Genomic DNA, 19,988 nt, shown 5'->3' with positions numbered 1-19,988 from the left:
AGACAGGAAAGCTTGGAAAAAATCATGATGCTGGGGAAAATGGAAGGAAAAAGGAAGAGAGGCCGACCAAGGGCGAGATGGATGGATGGTATCCTTGAAGTGACTGGCTTGACCTTGAAGGTACTGGGGGCAGCAATGGCCGACAGGAAGCTCTGGCGTGGACTGGTCCATGAGGTCACGAAGAGTCGGAAATGACTATGAGAATGAAGAAAAAGAAGAACCCAGCAATGTCTGTGTGTCACTGTCTCTCTCTGCCCTGTCCTGCTGTTGTCTAGACATTTAGTCTGTATCTCTTTCTGCAGTGTGTGTGTGCATGTTTATAAAAGTATTTATATGTGTGTTTATTATTCCTGTCTGTGTGCTGCATAATGGAAAGAGGAAATGATACACAGAGAGCAAAATCTGTACTTATTTTTTAAAAAAAAACATGAGCAAAGCATTGTAATTTTTTTATTCTAGAAAATCACAGATCACCTCCATTTCTATCATTTAAGAAAGAAAGTATTGTACTTTTGTACAAAAGTAACTGATTCTACATAGAGATATGCACCATCACATTTCTTCTTGCAAATCTATTGAACTAAAAGTCGAGAAACAGCTCCACAGTTAACACGATGGCCAGTCAATTGAGACATGTGCCAGTCCACTTCTGTCTAAAAATGGGTATTGTCTCCCATCAATCTATAAGATGCATGCCAACAGGTCAATTGAGCCAAAAATTAATACCTGCTTGAATTTAGGCTGGGTAAAGGCCACCTTGAAGGGGCTGGGAGTGGCAATGGCTGACAGGGAGCTCTGGTGTGGGCTGGTCCATGAGGTCACGAAGAGTCAGAAGCGACAGAATGAATAAACAACAACAAAGGCCATTGTGGCTGGTTTGGGAGCCTTTTCTGTAAGTCACAGCACTGAAATGACATGTGATACACATATACAGAGGGGAGGGGAGCACAGATGGAAACCAAAAGCTGTGTGGGTGAGGTAATTTGTGTGTGTGCAAGAGGTCATGCGGTGGTGGCCTGCCACCTACATCAAGGAACTCAGTGACCTTGTGTGCGTCATACGCTCTCAGACCCAGAAAACCCAATGATAGGTTCACACTAGAGTCACTGTAAGTCAAGAACAACTTGAAAGCACACAACAACAGCTGAGGACACTATTGTCTCACTGACATTAATATGACTTATTTTCCAGGGAGATGGTAAATACACATTTTCATGCAGATTTCAAAAGGAACTATCCAAGGTGTTGAATTTATTTTGCAGATAGAGTCCCATAGCTTGAATATCTCTTTTAAAGTTCAAAGTAGATTCATTCCCTGGCTGGCAACTGAGTCACTTGTCTCCATAGACCAGTGTGCACCATGTATGTTGCTCCAAGGGTCTGTTGAGGAGTAAAGTGGCTCATGATACTCTTCAAGATCAGACATGAGGAAATGTACCCTTTATCCTTCTACATTCCTGCTCTCCTCAAAACCTTGATCTCTTCTTATTCCATGGTTATCCAACCCATTTAACTTGGCAGCTCATGGATAACAGGTCTTTGAAGACAGATTACAGCGTATTGCTGCCAAACAACAACCCAGACAGGGATTCATCATCATCTTCCATGGCTTCATCAAGGAAAAGGTTCTTTACTTAGCTACATGAGTTAATCAGCTCCCCAAAACAAGGATGCCAATGTTACCAATGAATGACCACTGTTGTGAATGGTGATTATTCGGATAATTCTCACTGCTGGCACTTTCTGCATTACAGTTATTTCTTCCCTCACTGTTCACAATCCCTCTATTGCCATTTATTGTTAAACATCCTGACTGAAGACCACACTTCATGCATCTTTCAGGTCCTGCAAGCCATTTTATAATTTAATTAATAGCTTGCTAGTGCAACAGACTAACATAGCTGCCCCTCTGGAATCAACGCTGCCACAATTCCTTCCATTAACATTGTGGATTCTGTACTCCTAAGACCATTTGCTGTGAAATGCTTCCAGGCGTTTCAGTACAAATGAAAGCATGATAGAGTCACACTATTGTGGACTGGGATACGGTATTTACGCAGAGTATTTTATTGTTGTCCTTGCACATGATTGAACTGGAGTGTAGCTCTGATAAGAAGGGGAGCAGGCCAAAAGAAACCATATGTGAAGCAATAAAGCACAGAGAAGGGGTGGGAAAGCTTTACCGCACTATTCCTCTGCATTCCTCTGCCAGCTCAGCCTCAAGGACATCACAGGCACATGAGTGTGAAGGAGAACATTGGTGAAAGAAACCACATTCTTCTCTTGAAAGCTCTATTTGGGGGTGTGGGGGGAAGGAAGCTGAACAATTCTGGGAGTGATAGCTCTCCAAGTTAACTTTTCCAAAGCTTCACAGGGGGAAAAAAAAATCTGTGGTTTCCTAGGTCTCTCTATCACCACTTACAATATATGGTCCAACAGATTACAAATAATAATCCCTCTTATGCTTTTGGTTGTTTTGTGTTTTTTTACGGAATCAGTGGTCAAATTGTGCAGTGAGGAGTATACCTTAAAGAGTGACATTCAGGACCCAGATTGGAGACTCTCTTTCGGAATCTCCTGCTCAAGAACTGAAGAGGGAGGATCATGGATCTGGGTTGCTGTGAATTTTCCCGGCTGCATGGCCATGTTCCAGAAGCATTATCTCCTGACATTTTGCCTGCATCTATGGCAGACATTTTCAGAGGTTGTGAGGTCTGCTGGAAACAAGGAAAGTGGAGTTTATATATCTGTGGAATGTCCAGGGTGGGAGAAAGAACTTTGTCTGTTTGAGGGAGGTGTGAATGTTGTAATTCACCACCTTGATTAACACTGAATAGCCTTTCAGCTTCAAAGCCTGGCTAGGCTGGTTCATCAAGTGCTCTGCTATGGCTGACTTCTCTGGTTGTATTAATCTGCAGTGCCTTTCGTGTTCCTTGATACGTGTTTGAACAATGCTGCATTTGGTGGTCCCTATGTAAGTGGGGGGAAAGGAAAGTGCCTGAGGCTGTTAGGAATTGTGGGAGTTGAAGTCCAAAACACCTGAGGACCTACATTTGCCCATGCCTGGCCTAATCCCTCTCCAGTCCATGCTGAGCCTCCTTATCCCCAAAGGAGCCTTTCCACTTTCTCCTGCCCCTCCAGCCTGGTCTTCTGTAACAAAACTTTGACCAGCTCCAGAGAGTGAATCAGACCTTCTTGGCCTTGGTGACTTTGAGGCATCGACTACATGGAGATGGCACTGGATGATCCAAGGAGAGCCGACTGATTCCTGGGCCCCTGCTTACTTTGGGGGTGCCCTTTTAGACCCAACACACCCCCACTTCCCCGATTCCTTGTCTTTGGGAGCTATTGTAGGGATTATCATCCCACAGCCTCCTTGCCTTTCAAAACCATCTTCTATGTGCTGAGTCAGGTTCAATACTTATGATGTGCAGATTTTGCTTTTCAGGAAGCCAGCTTGCTGTGAAATCATACATGGGCCTATTTTTTTCCATAATTCTATGCAAAATAAGTTTATCCAGAACTTTGTAAAGATGGCACAACAAGGAGATTGGTCTATAGCTTTTTGGATCATTACAGTCTTTGCCTGGTTTCAAAATGGCTATGAATCTTGCTTTCCTCCAGATTTTGGGGATCTGACAGGATGCAATGCAGTTGTTCATCAGCTTCAGCATCCAGTGCCTTTCTTTTGGGCCAAATTTCTTAATTTGTTCGATCCATAAATCATCCAGGCCAGCTGCTTTGCCATTTTTATATTTATTGAGAACAATGTCCAATTCAGTAGATGTAAAAGGTTCATGGAGGTTGGTCTCATTATCTGGTTGCCTGACTACTGGTTTCCTTCTTACGTTGGTGGCAAGGTTGGGTTTTCCATTCTTCAGAAGTTGATGCACTATCTGATCTACCTTTCTGCTGGCATGGGTCTTCGTTTGTGAGGGATCATTGCTCAACCATCTTAGCAGTCTCCATGCCTTCTGACCACTCCTGCCCATGTTGACTTCTGTTATCAGCTTTATCCACTGTTCTTTCTTGGCTTCAGAGATGGAGGACAGACTGCTCTGCGCTGCCAGAAGAGTTTGCTCACAAAATGGGTTTTAATGGTGGAGCCCTACCACATATATAATGGAGGACCTTCTTACAGCAACACCAGAGGCACTCCAAGTGGCCAGCTACTGGTCAAAGGACATTTAGTATAATGCCAAGTTTTTAACTTTGTGATTTTAAATGCAAAGACACAGAATGGGGGAAGCTTGGCTCGACAGCAGTACGTGTGAAAAAGACCTTGGAGTCCTTGTGGACAACAAGTTAAACATGAGCCAACAATGCGATGCAGCAGCTAAAAAAGCCAATGGATTTTGGCCTGCATCAATAGGAGTATAGTGTCTAGATCCAGAGAAGTCGTGCTACTCCTCTATTCTGCCTTGGTCAGACCACACCTGGAATGCTGTGTCCAGTTCTGGGCACTGCAATTGAAGGGAGATGTTGACAAGCTGGAATGTGTCCAGAGGAGGGCAACTAAAATGATCAAGGGTCTGGAGAACAAGCCCTATGAGGAGCGACTTAAAGAGCTGGGCATGTTTAGCCTGCAGAAGAGAAGGCTGAGAGGAGACATGATGAGGGCCATGTATAAATATGTGAGGGGAAGTCATAGGGAGGAGGGAGCAAGATTGTTTTCTGCTGCCCTGGAGACTAGGACGTGGAATAATGCCTTCAAACGACAGGAAAGGAGATTTCACCTGAACATTAAGAACTTCCTCACTGTGAGAGCTGTTCAGCAGTGGAACTCTCTGCCCTGGAGTTTAGTAGAGGTCCTTCTTTGGAGGCTTTTAAGCAGAGGCTTAAAAGCCCCCTTAGTGGTGCAGTGGGTTAAACTGCTGAGCTGCTAAACTTGTTGACTTTTTTTCGTGTCAGGAGCAACTTGAGTTGCTTCTGGAGTGAGAGAATTGGCCATCTGCAAGGACGTTGCCCAGGGGATGCCTGGATGTTTTGATGTTTTTACCATCCTTGTGGGAGGCTTCTCTCATGTCTCCGCATGGAGCTGGAGCTGATAGAGGGAGCTCATCCATATTCAAACCTGGCAGCTTTCAGGTCAGCAACCCAACCTTCAAGTCACTTAGTCCACTATACCATCTGGGGGCCCCAACTTGCTGACTGAAAAGTTGGTTGTTCGAATCCGGGGAGTGGAGTGAGCTCCTGTTGTTAGGCCCAGCTTCTGCCAACCTAGCAGTTCAAAAACATGTACATGTGAGTAGGTCAATAGGTACCGCTCCAGCGGGAAGGTAACGACGCTCCATGCAGTCATGTCAGCCACATGACCTTGGAGGTGTCTTTGGCTTGGGAAGGAGAAGCAGAAGAGCACCAACCCCCAGAGTCGGACACAACTATGTAGACTTTTAATGTCAGGAGAAACCTTTACTAAGCAGAGGCAGGATGGCCATCCATTGCTTTGAATGCAATTTTCCTACTTCTTGGCAGGGGGTTGGACTGGATGGCCCAAGATGTATGATTCTAGGAAATACATTACAACTGTACCCTGGGTTCGCTTCTGACATGATAGATAGATAAATAAATAAATAGCCTCCTTGCTAGCGGAGAGCACCTTCTGGGCAGGTCTCAGCTTCTTTGTCATCTACTTTCTCCTCCCTTCGGTGTTGAGGTGACAATGAAAGGTGGAAGGGAGGGAGGGAGGGAGGGTGGATCAGCTTTGCATGGCTGCCTCTTCTCTCCTGCTTTCCTTCCTTCCTTCCCTGCCTGCCTTTGCTCTGCTTTAGGGAAAGGAGAGGCAGGTGTCTCCTCGGCTCTCCTGGCCCCCAGTTGAGGGGCACGAAGCAGGTGCTTCAGGGCCAGTGGGGCTGAAGGAGAAGGAGAGAGGGGAGGGAGGCGGGGGGAGTCCGCCCCACCTGCCCTCCTGCGTCTCGCACGCCCTTGCCCCCTCCCCTCCTAGACCAGCTCCACTCGCCCCTCTCATTGGCTACCGGCTCCTGGAGGGGCGGGGCCTCGGCTGGGACTCGGGCGCTATATATCCCGCCGGTGAGGGAGGGGAGAGGGCGAGTCGGTCTCCTTGGGCTGAGCCGGCTTTTTGTGCCTCCGCATCACTCCCAGCCCAGAGAGAGAGAAAAAGGGACTCCTCTGCCTCCGTTTCCCTTTCTTCCCGCGGCCACAGGATTACTTGACCCTTCGAGGGGGAGGACAAAGACCCGCTTTCAGTCTCTCTCTCGCCGGCACTTTGGGAAACCGCGTGGGAAGGAGAAGCAGAAGAAGCGGCAGAAGAGCAGGGACTGTGCGTGTCCTCCTCTCCACCGTCCTCTCTCCGTCCGTCTCTCTCTCTCGGCGTGTCCCTCCGCCTCGCCCTCGCTCATGGCTCGCGGGAAAGCAAAGGAAGGCGACGGCAACTGGAAGAAATTCATCTGGAACTCGGAGAAGAAGGAGTTCCTGGGCAGGACTGGGGGCAGCTGGTGTAAGTACGAGGGCTCGGCTCGGCTTCTTCCTCTTCGGCTGCTTCTGCTCCTCGTGCCTCGGTCTCTGCCGGGCCGCGTGGGAAGGGCCGGGGGCGTGTTTTCCGTGGGGCCTGGGCCACGCTCCCCTGGGAAGAAAGTCCCCTCAGATCTCCCGCCGTGGAAAAAAGGAAGCCATCCCTTTGCCCCTGCTGCTCTTTCGTTGCCCGCCTTGGATCAGGAGAGAGAGAGAGAGAGAGAAAGACTCCCAAGGCTGGGTTGCTGTGCGTTTTCCGGGTTGTATGGCCATGCTCTCCTGACGTTTCGCCTGCGTCTATGGCAGGCATCCTCAGAGGTTGTGAGGTCTGTTGGAAACTAGGCAAGAGGGGTTTATATATCTGTTGGAAGAAAGAACTCTTGTCTGTTGGAGGCCAGTGTGAATGTTACACTTAGCCACCTTGATTAGCATTGAATAGACTTGCATCTTCAAAGCCTGGCTGCTTCCTGCCTGGGGAAATCCTTTGTTAGGAAGTGTTAGCTGGCCCTAATTGATTCATGTCTGGAATTCCCCCTTTTTTCTGAGTGTTCTTTATTTACTGTCTTGGTTTTAGAGTTTTCAATACTGGTAGCCAGATTGTGTTCATTTTCATGATTTCCTCCTTCCTGTTGATATTCTCCCTATGCTTGTGGATTTCAATGGCTTCTCTGTGTAGCCTGACGTGGTGGTTGTGAAAGTGGTCCAGCATTTCTGTGTTCTCAGATAAAATGCTGTGTCCAGGTTGGTCCATCAAGTACTCTGCTGTGGCTGACTTCTCTGGTTGGGTTTGTCTGCAGCGCCTTTCACGTTCCTTGAGTCGTGTTTGGGCGCTTATATTGGAAACTAGGCAAGGGAGGTAGATATATGTGTGGAATAATGTCCAGGTTGGGAGAAGGAACTCTTGTCCTTTGGAAACAAGTGTGAATGTTGCCATTGATCACCTTGATTAGCATTGAAAAGCCTTGGGAGGGGGCGGGGGGGGCTTTGGGCTGCCTGGAGGGGTCTCCTCGGGGCGCTCTCCCAGGGCGGCCGCCTGTTGCCTCCTTTTTTGCCCCCAGGCGAGTGGCAAGGCTTTCTGTTTTCCTTCGTGTTCGAGTTCCCTGAAGCCCGCGAAGGTCGCGCGTGAAGGGCAGGCAGGGAGTGGGCGAAGCCGAGTCGTGACTGCGGGCAAGGCGTGGAGTGGGAGGGAGGAGAGAGAGAGGGAGGAGGGGAGCCCCGTCCCCCCCTTTGGGTTGCTCCAACCCGCCCCCACCAGTGCCGCATCTCAGGAAGGAAAGGCAGCCCAAGTGGGGAAGGGGAGAAAGAGGAGGGCAGGCCAGTGTGAGGCTGCCCTTGGGTCTCTTGTTCTTTCCAAGAGCCAGGGATGGAAAGGAGAGCAGTGCCTCCCCTGCCTCTCCCAGCTCCAAAGGGTTAATAATGCATCACAGCTCAAGGTTAGTCAAGGTGACACCTTCCCCGCAAGGAGGTGAGAATGGAAGCCGGCCTTGGGAGCCCAGAAAGCAGGGTCCACCACCTTGGAGGTTGGCTCCACCAAGGGCATCTTCTGGAGGGAGTGTCCTCAGCCCCTTGGCTGGTTCTTTCCCCACATCCACGCCCCTCTTTGGGGAGGCCTGTGGGGCAGCAGTAGTGCAGATAGAGAGAGCGAGAAAGTGGGCAGGTAGGAAAGAAGGGAGCTCGCTTTAGGCATTACAAAGCCCTTGGAGGCTGTCTCCTAGCAACTAAACCTAACTTGAATGTGCCCGAGGTCCAGAACAGACAAACACACATGCACACCTCTTGATCCGTCTCATTGTCCTGCTCTCCATCCCACTTTGCTTCTCTTCGTGGCACCCAACCCCATTCCAAGACAGGCACATTTTCTTTCCCCTGGGCCCAGCGTGGCAGCCCTGCATTGCACAAGTGAGGTCAAATACAAAGGACATAGAAAGGTTTCCACACAACTCCACTGTCTGATGGTTTCTTCCTACATGTTTGTTTCCATTCGGTCCTTAGGCCATGGTATCTGAATGAGCAGCTGTTCCCTATTGTTATCATAATTATTATTGTTAATAACAACAAATACATCTGGGTTGCTGTGAGTTTTCCCAGCTATATGGTCATGCTCCAGACGTTTCACCTGCTTCTATGGCAGGCATCCTCAAAGGTTGTGAGGTATAGGCAAGTGGGGTTTATACATCTGTGGAAAGTCCAAGGTGGGAGAAAGAACTCTTGTATATTTAAGTCAAGTGTTAATGTAGTAGTTGACCACCTTGATTAGCATTGAAAGGTTTTGCAGTTTCAAGGACTGGGAATCCTCTGTTAGGAGGTATTAGCCAGCCCTGATTGTTTTCTGTCTGGAGAAAATGCTTCTGGAACATGGCCATACAGCCCAGAAAACTCACCGCAACCCAGCAATTTCAGCCATGAAAGCCTCTGACAACACATTGAACAAATACATCTCCTTGCATTGCTCTGTGTGAGCCTCCAAAGCAGGTGCCATATTGGCTTCCATTCCCTAACTTGCCTGAGGCATCACATTGTATTGAACAGACTCCTTCTGTGCCAGCCAATGAGTGCTTTGTGCCATTTATTTTCCATCCCGTCTGTTGTTAATGCAGACACAGGAGAGAAAAGTCTGACAAACCTAGGAGGATGGCGCATAGTATGTCCGGGGCCTTCTATTCAAGTGTGTTAGATATGGCTGCCCTTGAAAGAAAGGGTAGGCTGCCCTTGAATGTCCTGCTTGCTTCTGCTGTGGTCTGAGTATCCCTGTAGATCCTTGCACTGGAGATACTGGCTTCTTATCTGGAACTTTCCATTCCCGTCTAAACTCTTTGTGCATATTTAGAAACATTGGAAGATACTGAGGTCAAAGCAGCAAATGGCTGCAGAGTGAGAAGGAGAAAGGCTTATTATTCATAATGAATGAGAATGGCTTTATATAGGAAAAGCTGACTTTACAAGTAGCCTTTTGGCAGCTGTGGGGGAGCGGAAAGGGCTGAGGTGTGTTCGGATGATTCACATTGTGATTTAAGACCTTCTTTTTGTAAAGGCTGGTTCCATAGAGAGACTGCTGCCAGCTGCAGCTGCTGGCCTGGCACCGTTTCTGGGCTGAATCCAGCCAGTGTCCTTTGGAGGTGCCACATCCGGAGCTTCCGGGTTTAGATCCTTGACTAGAATTTCACAGAGGGCAGATGCGGGGGGGGGGGGGGATCTTGCCAGGCAGAATAAATAAATTGCAATTTGCAAAGAGATTCATAGCATCCATGGTAGTTGTGGTGTTGTGTGCCTTCATGTCGTCTCCAACTTACAGCACTCTTTCATGGGCAAAATTGGTTAAAAAGAGGAAATACTTTTGCCTTTCCCTGAAAGCTGTAAGAGTGTGACTTGCCCAAGGTCACCCAGTGGGTTTCCATGTCTGAGTGGGGAACTGAACCCTAGTCTTCTAAATGGTAGTCCAATGCCCAAACATCATCATAGACCAGTGGTTCTCAACCTATGGGTCCCCAGATGTTTTGGCCTTCAACTCCCTGAAATCCTAACAGCTGGTAAACTGGCAGGGATTTCTGGGAATTGTAGGCCAAAACACCTGGGGAGCCACAGATTGAGAATCATTGTCTTAGAGTATTGGTGGTGAGTCTGTAAGTGACTGTAGAGACATACCACAATGGCTCTCATGCCCATAACAGCAGGGTTTTAAAATAGGAGTACGGACAGACTGTCTCAAGCTGGTACCCTATAGTTTCCATTATCCCAGCTTCATTGCTGGTGGAAAAGTAAGATAAGAGTTGTAGTCCAGCACATCTGAAGGTTATTAGGCTGGTGAAAGGTGTTTCGTAAAAAGACTTTTTTTGAAAGAGGAGTGATCCGGCATTGTCATTGTTCTGAGAACGGCTTTGAAGAACTTAAACAATGCTTCAGAAAGCAGGGCTTTTGTGTTACACACACACACACATACACTAAAGGGTCATGTTCTTTCCTGCTAGCACGGATGCCTTTTTCAGTAACAAAAAAACAATCTATTAACATCCTGGTTGGAGATCTATGTTTAAACATGTGTCTCCTTTGATATCTGGAGTTCTTTGATTTCTTTTTATTATGTTTACTTTGTATTTAAGACATGTGTGCCACCTAAAAACACTGTGTTACCCACAGGTTTCCTCTTTAGCTTATTACACCACCTATGACTGTACTCTGGAAAATATGTCCAAATCTCTCCTCCGACGTCACAGCTATTTGCTGACTGCTGCCTGGTTACTAAAGAGTGTGTTAACCCCAGGAATGCCAGCGCTCTTGCACTGCTCGTCTCCATGGATAGGTTCTCTTCGCATTCAGTCTGTGGGGTGGATAGTGGGCATTTTAGTAGGTTTTGTTGTTTAACAAGATCTTATCAATGCAAAAAACTCTCCTATTTCTGTTACCTTGCCTACTCCCTTTATAGTAGCCTACAAAAATGTTTTGTTTTAAAGGTCCCCAGCTATAGAATATACTCCCAACCTCTTTTCACGTGTTGTGCTGCTGTACTCATTTTTGCATAGCTGATACCGAGTACAGCACGTTACTCTGTTTGTAATGGGTAACAGTAATCCCTGTAAACCAGTAAATGATACTAGATTTCAAAGACTGCGCTGCTCACTGAAACAGCCCTGCTCAGAATAAAAGTTTTAATTTACCACCTCCTCCTTCTTTTAACAGCAACAGCAAAAATGCTTTAATCGCTTATGTAATTTGTATATTAATCTGCCTGATTACAGCTCAGCAGAGCCAGAATGTGTGTGACTTGTACTTCATAGCGTTCTTAATATGCCACAACAAAGCAAGTTAAAAGCTGCCTAAATCTGATGTTGTGAAACAGTATATGGTTGCTCAGTGGTCCAAGTGGAGGCAGGTTTATATGATGGTGGAAGGATGGGGGTTTCCTTTCCCTGCCATTTGGATCAGGGCTACCACTAGTGTAGCAGTATAGTGTTCATGAGTTGTGCTGTGGAAAAGGCACTGTAATTCTGCAAATGTGCTGGAAATAGTGTTTCACAGAAATGTGTTATGCATCTTGAAATCTGGATGTGACTTTCAAAAGCACACCTGAAGGTGTCACATATGGCAGCCTTATCCAACCTAGTTTTCTCCAGATGGGTTGGTTTGGTAGCAACCCATGATGCTAGCTGGTAAATTACTTGAATTGCAGTCCAACACAAGTAAAGGATTCAATTTGTGGCTGTTATAAACATAGAGATCTCCAAGAAAGAAAGGATCTAGTATTATAAGTCCAGCTCAGTCCCATGCTCCACCAAATTTAGAGACCAAGTAAGATCTGCAAAAAAACCCTGATATTAATTGTTCCTCCTGAAATTATAAGTTTCTTAGGATTCTGATCAGCCTGTTAAAATTGGGCATTCAGCCCCCTCACCATATTCAGTATTACTTTTCCAACTGCTACTCTATATTCTCTATATTTTCAGATTCCTTACATGCTTCAGGCTTATCTTCCAATGCGCTCAAGGCTGGCTAAATGGCACTCTGCTCCGCAATTTGTTCTTACAACAATCTTGCGAGGGGCATTAGACAGGAAAGGAGCAACAGGCCTATAGCTACTCAATGAAACTTGTTGCTCAGTTGAGATGCTTATTCCTCCCCAGTAGAACTGAATGAACTAGACCTGCATTGCATTAAAAACCCAAGAAACATTTCGTATTTCTCAATTTAGTGATCAAAGCAAGGCAAAATCCAAACCAATGAAGTAGACCCACTGATTCAAATGTTGTTGTGATGGTTGTGTTGGTGAGATTTGTTCAGAGCAGATTTGCCATTTCCTCCCTCTGAGATTGAGAGAGTGTGGCTTGCCCAAGGTCAGCCAGTGGATTTCCATGACTGAGTGGGTTTCCAGAGCTATTTTCCAGAGCTCAAACTACTACACTATACTGGCTCTGTTACTGATTAGCAAATCAACACTTATGAGACCTCATTTATTCCATGGGTCTGTTCTCATTGTGATTAGTAATTGGATTTTGACCCAAAGATCCCTGTAGTTCAGCAATTTATTTCCAACACTTGTCAGCCAGATATCTTTACAAGCAAGGCACAACATTGGCATTCATTCTTGGTTGTGTGACCCCAGCCCCTCATATTCAAAGGAAGAATATTTTTAGATTTGGAGATCCATGACTAATGAGTGCTTGCGCAAATCTCATTTGCTGTGAATCTAGCATAATAGAGAGACCATTTATTTAAACAACATTTACTCCATAGTAATATGTTTAGGATTGTAATCTCTATCTTAACCAGTGTTTGGGAAATGTATAGTTTTTTCTACTGCAAAAGTGGGAAAGGTGTTTTTGGGAGTAAAAGGAATATTTGCAGTCTTTTTTCTGACTCACTTCTTCATTGAAATGTCCACTTTTCCAAGTTAATCCATGTTATTTTAGATGGATTGTCACTCATTTAGTATGCAGTCTTTCCTGCTTTAGAAGCGGCTGCTGTTTCTATCCATAATCTACCTGAAGTAGCTGCCTTGTAGTGTCTCATAGTAGACCTAGTCCTACCTGTCCCTTGGAGAAATGTTTCCATGTCTGTATGGTTTGGGGCACAGTTATCCATTTCTTATTGTCCGTTGTGTTTGTTCTCTTTTCATAGTTAAGATCTTCCTCTTCTATGTGATCTTCTATGGCTGTCTGGCAGGAATCTTCATTGGGACCATTCAAGTTATGCTACTCACTGTCAGCGAGTTCCAGCCCAAGTATCAGGACCGAGTTGCACCACCAGGTAACAATGAAGATGGGCAGAGGAGCTGACCAAACTCTGTTCACCCTTCCTTCCTCCCTTCTTCCTCCCTCCCTCCCTCCCTTCCTTCCTTTCTTTGTATCTAATCACACCTTTCTCCTGGCACAAGACCCATGGTACTAGTTGCCAATATTTGTTTCTCTCAAAAACTGCTTTCATTATTTCCTCAGATCATCTACGGCCAGACAAGTGATTTCATAGACAGCTATAGCAAACCAAGGGACTATTAATACATTGGCTTTTGCATCATGTGCTGAGAAAGCCTTTCAGTTTTGTGTTATCAACCATCCCATTCTTGTCTCATTCTTCCTCCAAGGAGCTCAAAATAGCAACCTCATGAGCAAGGTTTGATTGATAGCTGTGTCCTAAAAATGCTTGTTAAGCCTTTTTGCTTAGAAAGTGCTTTGAAGATGGGCAGGTGATCTCACTCTTCCAGTCCAGTGGTCTTCACCCTTTCCAGACTTGCCACACACCTCTAATATACCAGTTTTGTATTATTATATTTCTACCATATATAGTGCTCTTGTTGGGACATCACACTGGACAATATGTGACCTGGTAGTGAATCCTGAACTACCCATTGGAGTTTAGTGTGCCCACTAGCATTAAACAGATGGGTGGGGGGCCAAAGTGGTTTGTGCCCTGTGTTCAGGCAGATCACACCATTGATTTTATTGTTACTGTTGTGTAAGAGTAATTTGAAAAAACAGAGGCTAGAGGGAAAATGGAAGTGTGTCACAGGGAATTTTAGGAGCTGTTGGTTGTCACTCGGGACCCTTCTACGTAGTCATATAAAATTCACATTATCTGCTTTGTACTAGATTATATGGCAGTGTAGACTAAGATAATCCAGTTCAAATCAGAAAATGTGGATTTTATATAGCAGTTTAGAAGGGGTTACTTTTGGACAAAAAATCCAGAATCCCATACTCTGTGTAGCCACGTGTTAACTGATGTCTTATTGGAGCAATAGTCCAAAAAGCAAAATCCTCAAGTAATATTCATACCTGCATAAGAAAATGCTTCTGCTAAGATTTTGTTTTACACACAACTGTTCAAAGTGGAAGAGCCTTCATCTTTTGGTTACCCTAAATAGTAGGGGGTGGGGGCAGACAAATATAGACAAGTCAGAAGAGAAGAAAAATAAGCTTTGAATTAAAGAAAGGGATGCTGGCAACCAGTCTTACAGTTCTTTTAATGTTATAGGTTCTGGATACCTTTTATTTAACTAGTAGTGATCTCTCTTTAAAAAGAATGGAAAGCAAACACTTATGAGTACATGTACTTTGGCACTAAAATGTCCCATGCCACCTTAAAGATAAACAGATTTTATATGTTAAAAGTTTTAATGTACTACAACTCATTACACTTGTTCCTTTTTTTGAGATGCCACAATACTTCTTCATTGCAGAAGTAGTTTAAGATTACTACACCACTGTTAACTGTTTCTACCATAGTACCGTATTACTACCGTAGTATACTGTAGTGAACAATACCTGTATTTATGGGTGGCCAAAAACTTTATATTGAAAAGGAGCCAGAAATCAATGCAGAACAGATATAGGTAATTAAATGTATTCATATTTTGCCGTCTTACTGGATACCAGTGGAATTCTCTACTAAAGTAGTAGTCTCCACAAAAAATTGACTAAACTGTTGATTCAAGAATTCTCAAAGGATTTGTTCAAATTATTATTTTAGTGCCTAACTTTATTGCAATGGCACTGGGCTTTGAGGCCAACCTTTATTCCACTTCATAGAACAAAATACATTGGTGTTCCCACAATACCAGTTTCTTTTGGGCCACCCTCTTCTGTGCCTGTCAGAATTCCATTTTAGAGAGTGGTTGAGGTAACGTTCAGCTGCATACATGGGCAGCTTCTGAAGATGTACCGGGATTTGAAAGATGCCATTGTGTCCTTCATGGTTTCCACTTTATGGTGGAAGTGGGTCCTCTGGGCATCTGGATTCTAATCTAGGTTTGTTATTAGACAATACTTCACTTTTCACTTGAGCTATAAATGAATGCATTATATTTACTTGCAAAAGGATAGAATGCTTAAACCTGATGAGACTTACTTCAGGGGATGCAGTGCTTGGTGAGGATGGTCTATGGTTGTCATTTTGAGTACAGATCTCTCAAGCACCACTGGAGATTGTGAATATTGGAGATTCTGGTCCCCCAAATGATGTTTTTTTTCCTGCTGTGGGAGGATTGTATGAACATTATGTCTTTCTTTTTCCTTGCTTGGTTAGCATCTGGCCATCTTTGCCTACACAAACAGGAGTGTGCTTATGGCTACTTTGAGTTACTGGAATTTTAGCATTGTAGCAAATATTTGACCCCATCACACACCATGCATTCATGACGCAAAAAAGAAATTATCAGTGCACTAGTCTCTGCAAGCAAGTCTGTCATATATGTGGATAGACAAGATGATTTGGCAGTATAGCAGCCTCTTATTTTTTTCCCCCACCCACCCTCTATTGTGTTATCTGGCCCTGCCAGCCGGTAGGAAGCAGCAGGGAGCGGGTGTGTGTCACATGGAGAGGGTTGGGTAGTCTTTCAAACTACTGCTTCAAATGGCCCTGAGGCTGTTCGATATTGGGGACAGACATGATTTATGTGTCTCTGTGTAAAACAGCCCAGAAGCCTTTAATAACAGCATGGTATTGAAACAACGGTAGCAGCTGGATTTGATGGCTCAAGCAGCCGTTCCTCTGATAGTTGTATGGATAGCCAGGCTAAACTTTAGTGTGGAGATGCTAGTTTTTGCTCCTGTTTGTCTCCTGCTACCCTTTTTAGAGCTTCGAATGTTATCTTTTTAGGTTTCAACTTCCAGAAAATCCCTCCCACTGCAGCCAGTATGGATAGTGGGCGTTGTAGTCCAAAATATTACTTTTCCATGATTTAAATGTTGATTATACTTTCCGATAAAAATTGTAATTCTTCCTGGAATAAACAGTGAAGCCCCACGATCTCTCTGGCTGAGCAGTTAAGGCCCATCCCTAAACTACAAACCCCAGAGTCACTGTAGCCAAGGTATGGGCAAACTTTGGCCCTCCATGTGTTTTGAACTTCAAGTCCCACATTTCCTAACAGCTTACCAGCTGTCCAAAACATCTGGAGGGACAAAGTTTGCCCATGCCTGCTGTAGCCAGATCTGCCTTTTCAGTGAATGGGTTCAGTTGGCTCACTAGTTTTAACCATGTAAATTCACTTCTGACATTGCCAGAACCTGGATGTCCAGGTTCAGAGTTGAGTCCAGGAGTTACCTTCAAGTTGTGAACTCTCCTTGGGATTTCAAGGGGAGTGTAACCCTATCCATTCAGCACAGGATGAATCCCTATTTCTGATTGGAGCACTTCTGTCTCATCTGCATGAAGATTCAATTTAATCACTTCATTCAGTGTATAATTGACAGCAGATACTGGATTTTAGATACAGAAATAGCATTCTTGGAGTCTGATGGAAAATAGTGTTACCCTATTTGTGGGCATTTTATAGATTATAATCAGAGCTTGGAAGAGTTACTTTTTACAGCTTCAACAACGATCCCTCAGACAGCTGAAGATTCTGGGAGCTTTAGTCCAGCAAAGATTTGGATATAATATACATGTGGACATTAAGATATCTGGTGGATTAATGGGTTTAATATATTATTTCCATTTGGAAACAAAATATGCTGAGTGGAAATGTAGATTAGAGCATGGTCAACACTTAATGATCAAAATCCAATGGATCGGTGCTTCATTGCCAGATTTCTGCCAGGGTCACTGGAAGTCTCTTGTTTTAATAAGTTTGTTTCATAAAACAGATACTGCATAGGCCCATTAAGATAAAGGCAGGGATATAATGCTGTAATATATACACAATATCCCTCCTGAATACCACAAGGTAAAATTTGACTTTCTCCTTATTTTAAAACCTGGTTTTAAAAGCCCGAACAATTTCTGCTTCAGTTAAGTGAATTCTATCAACATTGATTTTCACTTCCTATGTGATCTGACTCGGCTGTCATATGACTTTGACCCTTCAGGCTGTTGCATGAAAGAGTCTCTGGTTAAGAGGAACTCTTTTGCTCTGTGAATGAAAGCCGAGATTTGTACGCTACATAACCCTTGTATGATTCTTTTTGTTCTCATACATGATTCCCATTGCTCTGATCCAGCAGTTTATAAGGGCCCTTCAACACAGCCTTATAACCCAGAATATCAAGGCAGAATAACCCACAATATCTGCTTTGAACTGTGTTATCTGAGTCCACACTGTCATATATTCCAGTTCAAAGCAAATAGTGTGGGATTTTATTCAGCTGTATGGAAGGGGGCTAATTAATTACTCTCAAGGTGAATGGAGTCACAACTTTTATAATCCCAAATATTCTGGAAATGATGATCACTGCCGGCTTTTCAGTCAGCAAGTTCAACAGCTCAGTGGTTTAACCCGCTGCACCACCAAGGGGCTTTTTGAGAGCAGATCTCAAAATTCCCTATCTGCCATATCTGAGGCCCCTACTACACTGCTATATCAAATCTGGATTATTTGCTTTGAACTGGATTATATGGCAGTGTAGACTCATATAATCTAATTCAAAGCAGATAATTTGGATTATCTGATTTCATAATCTGGATTATATGGCAGTGTAGAACGGTCCTCATATAATCCAGTTAAAAGCAGATAATCTGGGATTAGATCCTGGGATGTAGGTCAGTGTAGCTCCAGCCGCAGTCAGAAGATAGGTTAACTTCTCTATTTTTTTAAAAGCACTGGAAAAGGGAGCTATCACAGGTGACTCACCTGCAATAGATGCACTGTCCCATTTCCTAATATAGACCAAATAGTTTATATTTTGCATAATTTATTACATCTTGCACTGAGTCACAAAAAAAATCCACTGTTAACTAATTTGCGAAACGTGCATCTGTAACTTGCTAAGTTATCATGGAAATTTCCACGTCTCTTAACAGGGCATGGAATGACAGCATTGTAACCTAAAAAACAAGCTGTCTGCAATGAATTACCATTTTTATTTTCATAATAACAGCTGTATGGGGCCACATGTGGACTGAGGCCCCATCTACACTGCCATATAAAATCCAGATTATCTGCTTTGAACTGGATCATATTAGTCTACACTACCAGATAATTCAGTTCAAAGCAGATAATTTGGATTTTATATGGCAGTATAGATGGGGCCTTAGTGGAAACAATGTTACCTTCTTGGTGTAATGGGAAATATTTTGGTTAACTTTAAAGTTTCTATTTCAAGGCAATTTAAGCTTTTTGATAAGAAGTTTAAGTATTTCTGTATCGCTCCTTTACTCCCTTTGCTCCAAAAGCAAGGGACAAACAAAAACCAATCAAAATAATACAAGAATAGAACATTTTTGAAACACATTAAAATAAAATAGTATTTTAAAACTCCTAAAAGGAGTCTAGAAACAATCCTACAGTCCAGTTTAAAAACAGCAGTTTCAGATCTGAATGCTGTGTTGAATGACACACCATTAACAACACTGTTGCTCACTGTAAGCTTGAAAAAGATGGGGTCAACCTAACTTCAGCCTCATATAATGAAGTCTAAACATACATCAGTGATTCTCAATCTGATCCCCAGATGTTTTTGGCCTTCAACTTCTAGAAATCCTAACAGCTGGTAAACTGGCTGGGATTTCTGGGAGTTGTAGGCCAAAACACCTGGGGATCCCAGGTTGAGAACCATTGCATTATATGGTCCGTGTAGACTCATATAATGTAGTTCGATGCAGTTTCAGACAGCATTATATGGCAGCGTAGATGGGGCCTTCCTTGGGCAGCAAGTTCAGTTGTTGAGGTACTGCTACTAATGGCCCTTCCAGACAGGGCCCATATCCCGGGCCCTGTCAGATTTTTAACTGAGGTGTCCAAACAACATCTCTGGTAAAAGCAAAGTAATTTGAGACAAATCTTTGTCCCAAATTACTTTGATACCCTATGGCATGGGGATAGGCAACGGTCAAAGCCCATTTTTTTGGAGGGTGGGGTGGGGACTTAAACCCGCTTCAAAGTGGGTTTAAATGTAGTCTGAAATGCCCTGAGGCCCCTTCTACACTGCCACATAAAATGCAGGTTTTCTGTTTTGAACTGGATTATGTAACAGTGTAGACTCATATCATCCAGTTCAAAGCAGATAATGTAGACTATCTGATTTGATAATGTGGAATATATGGCAGTGTAGATCCAGCCTGAAACACTTAGACGCCAAGGCAATAGCGCCACCGGAGGAGGAACCCAACTGTTGGCAGATGCTGGTGGCAGATGCCAATGACAACCCTGACCATGGCTTTAAAAAACCTGGAGCCAGCCCTGTTCTCACCCATTGCTCATTTGCTGGAGCTATTATATAAATTATGGTGTTAATCCTTATTTCATTAACTTGGCAGAATCATACAGCACTCAGTGTCTGGAAATATAAAAGTTGTGCCCCTTTCATTAGCTCCATGCTGTTCTCTTGGCTTGATTGCAGGGGGAACTGTTCTACCTAGTATCTCAAACAGAATTGCCAGGTGTTTTTGTTCAGTCTTAAAGTTTTGTCTAGCTTTGTGGACTCGAGGATTCATGTCTAGATTTGGGCCTAAGGGCTATTTTGCACGATGGACATGAAAAATGGGAACTTTTGCATGTACATCCCACAAAAAGTGAGTTACTGGCCACACACATTCTAAGTTTAGTGTTTTCTTATTTTTATTTTAATTTATTGAGACAACTAAAGCTGCTA

The 19,988-nt window shown here is 44.1% G+C and overlaps 1 protein-coding gene across 1 annotated transcript in view; it reads left to right on the top strand.

Moving 5' to 3' along the window:
- Positions 1–6,037: 6,037 nt before the first annotated feature.
- atp1b1 (ATPase Na+/K+ transporting subunit beta 1) overlaps positions 6,038–19,988 on the top strand; it is a 31,184-nt gene continuing 17,233 nt past the window's right edge. Inside the window, exons 1-2 of the mRNA XM_003219235.3 lie at positions 6,038–6,457; positions 13,081–13,209. Coding sequence (XP_003219283.1) covers positions 6,358–6,457; positions 13,081–13,209 — 229 coding nt within the window. The 5' untranslated portion in view covers positions 6,038–6,357. The remainder of the gene's footprint in view (positions 6,458–13,080; positions 13,210–19,988) is intronic.

The sequence above is a fragment of the Anolis carolinensis genome, chromosome 3, assembly GCF_035594765.1.
Source record: "Anolis carolinensis isolate JA03-04 chromosome 3, rAnoCar3.1.pri, whole genome shotgun sequence".
Taxonomy (NCBI): Eukaryota; Metazoa; Chordata; class Lepidosauria; order Squamata; family Dactyloidae; genus Anolis; species Anolis carolinensis.
Note: the sequence above shows the minus strand (reverse complement) of the source record. Positions and strands in the feature narration are given on the sequence as shown.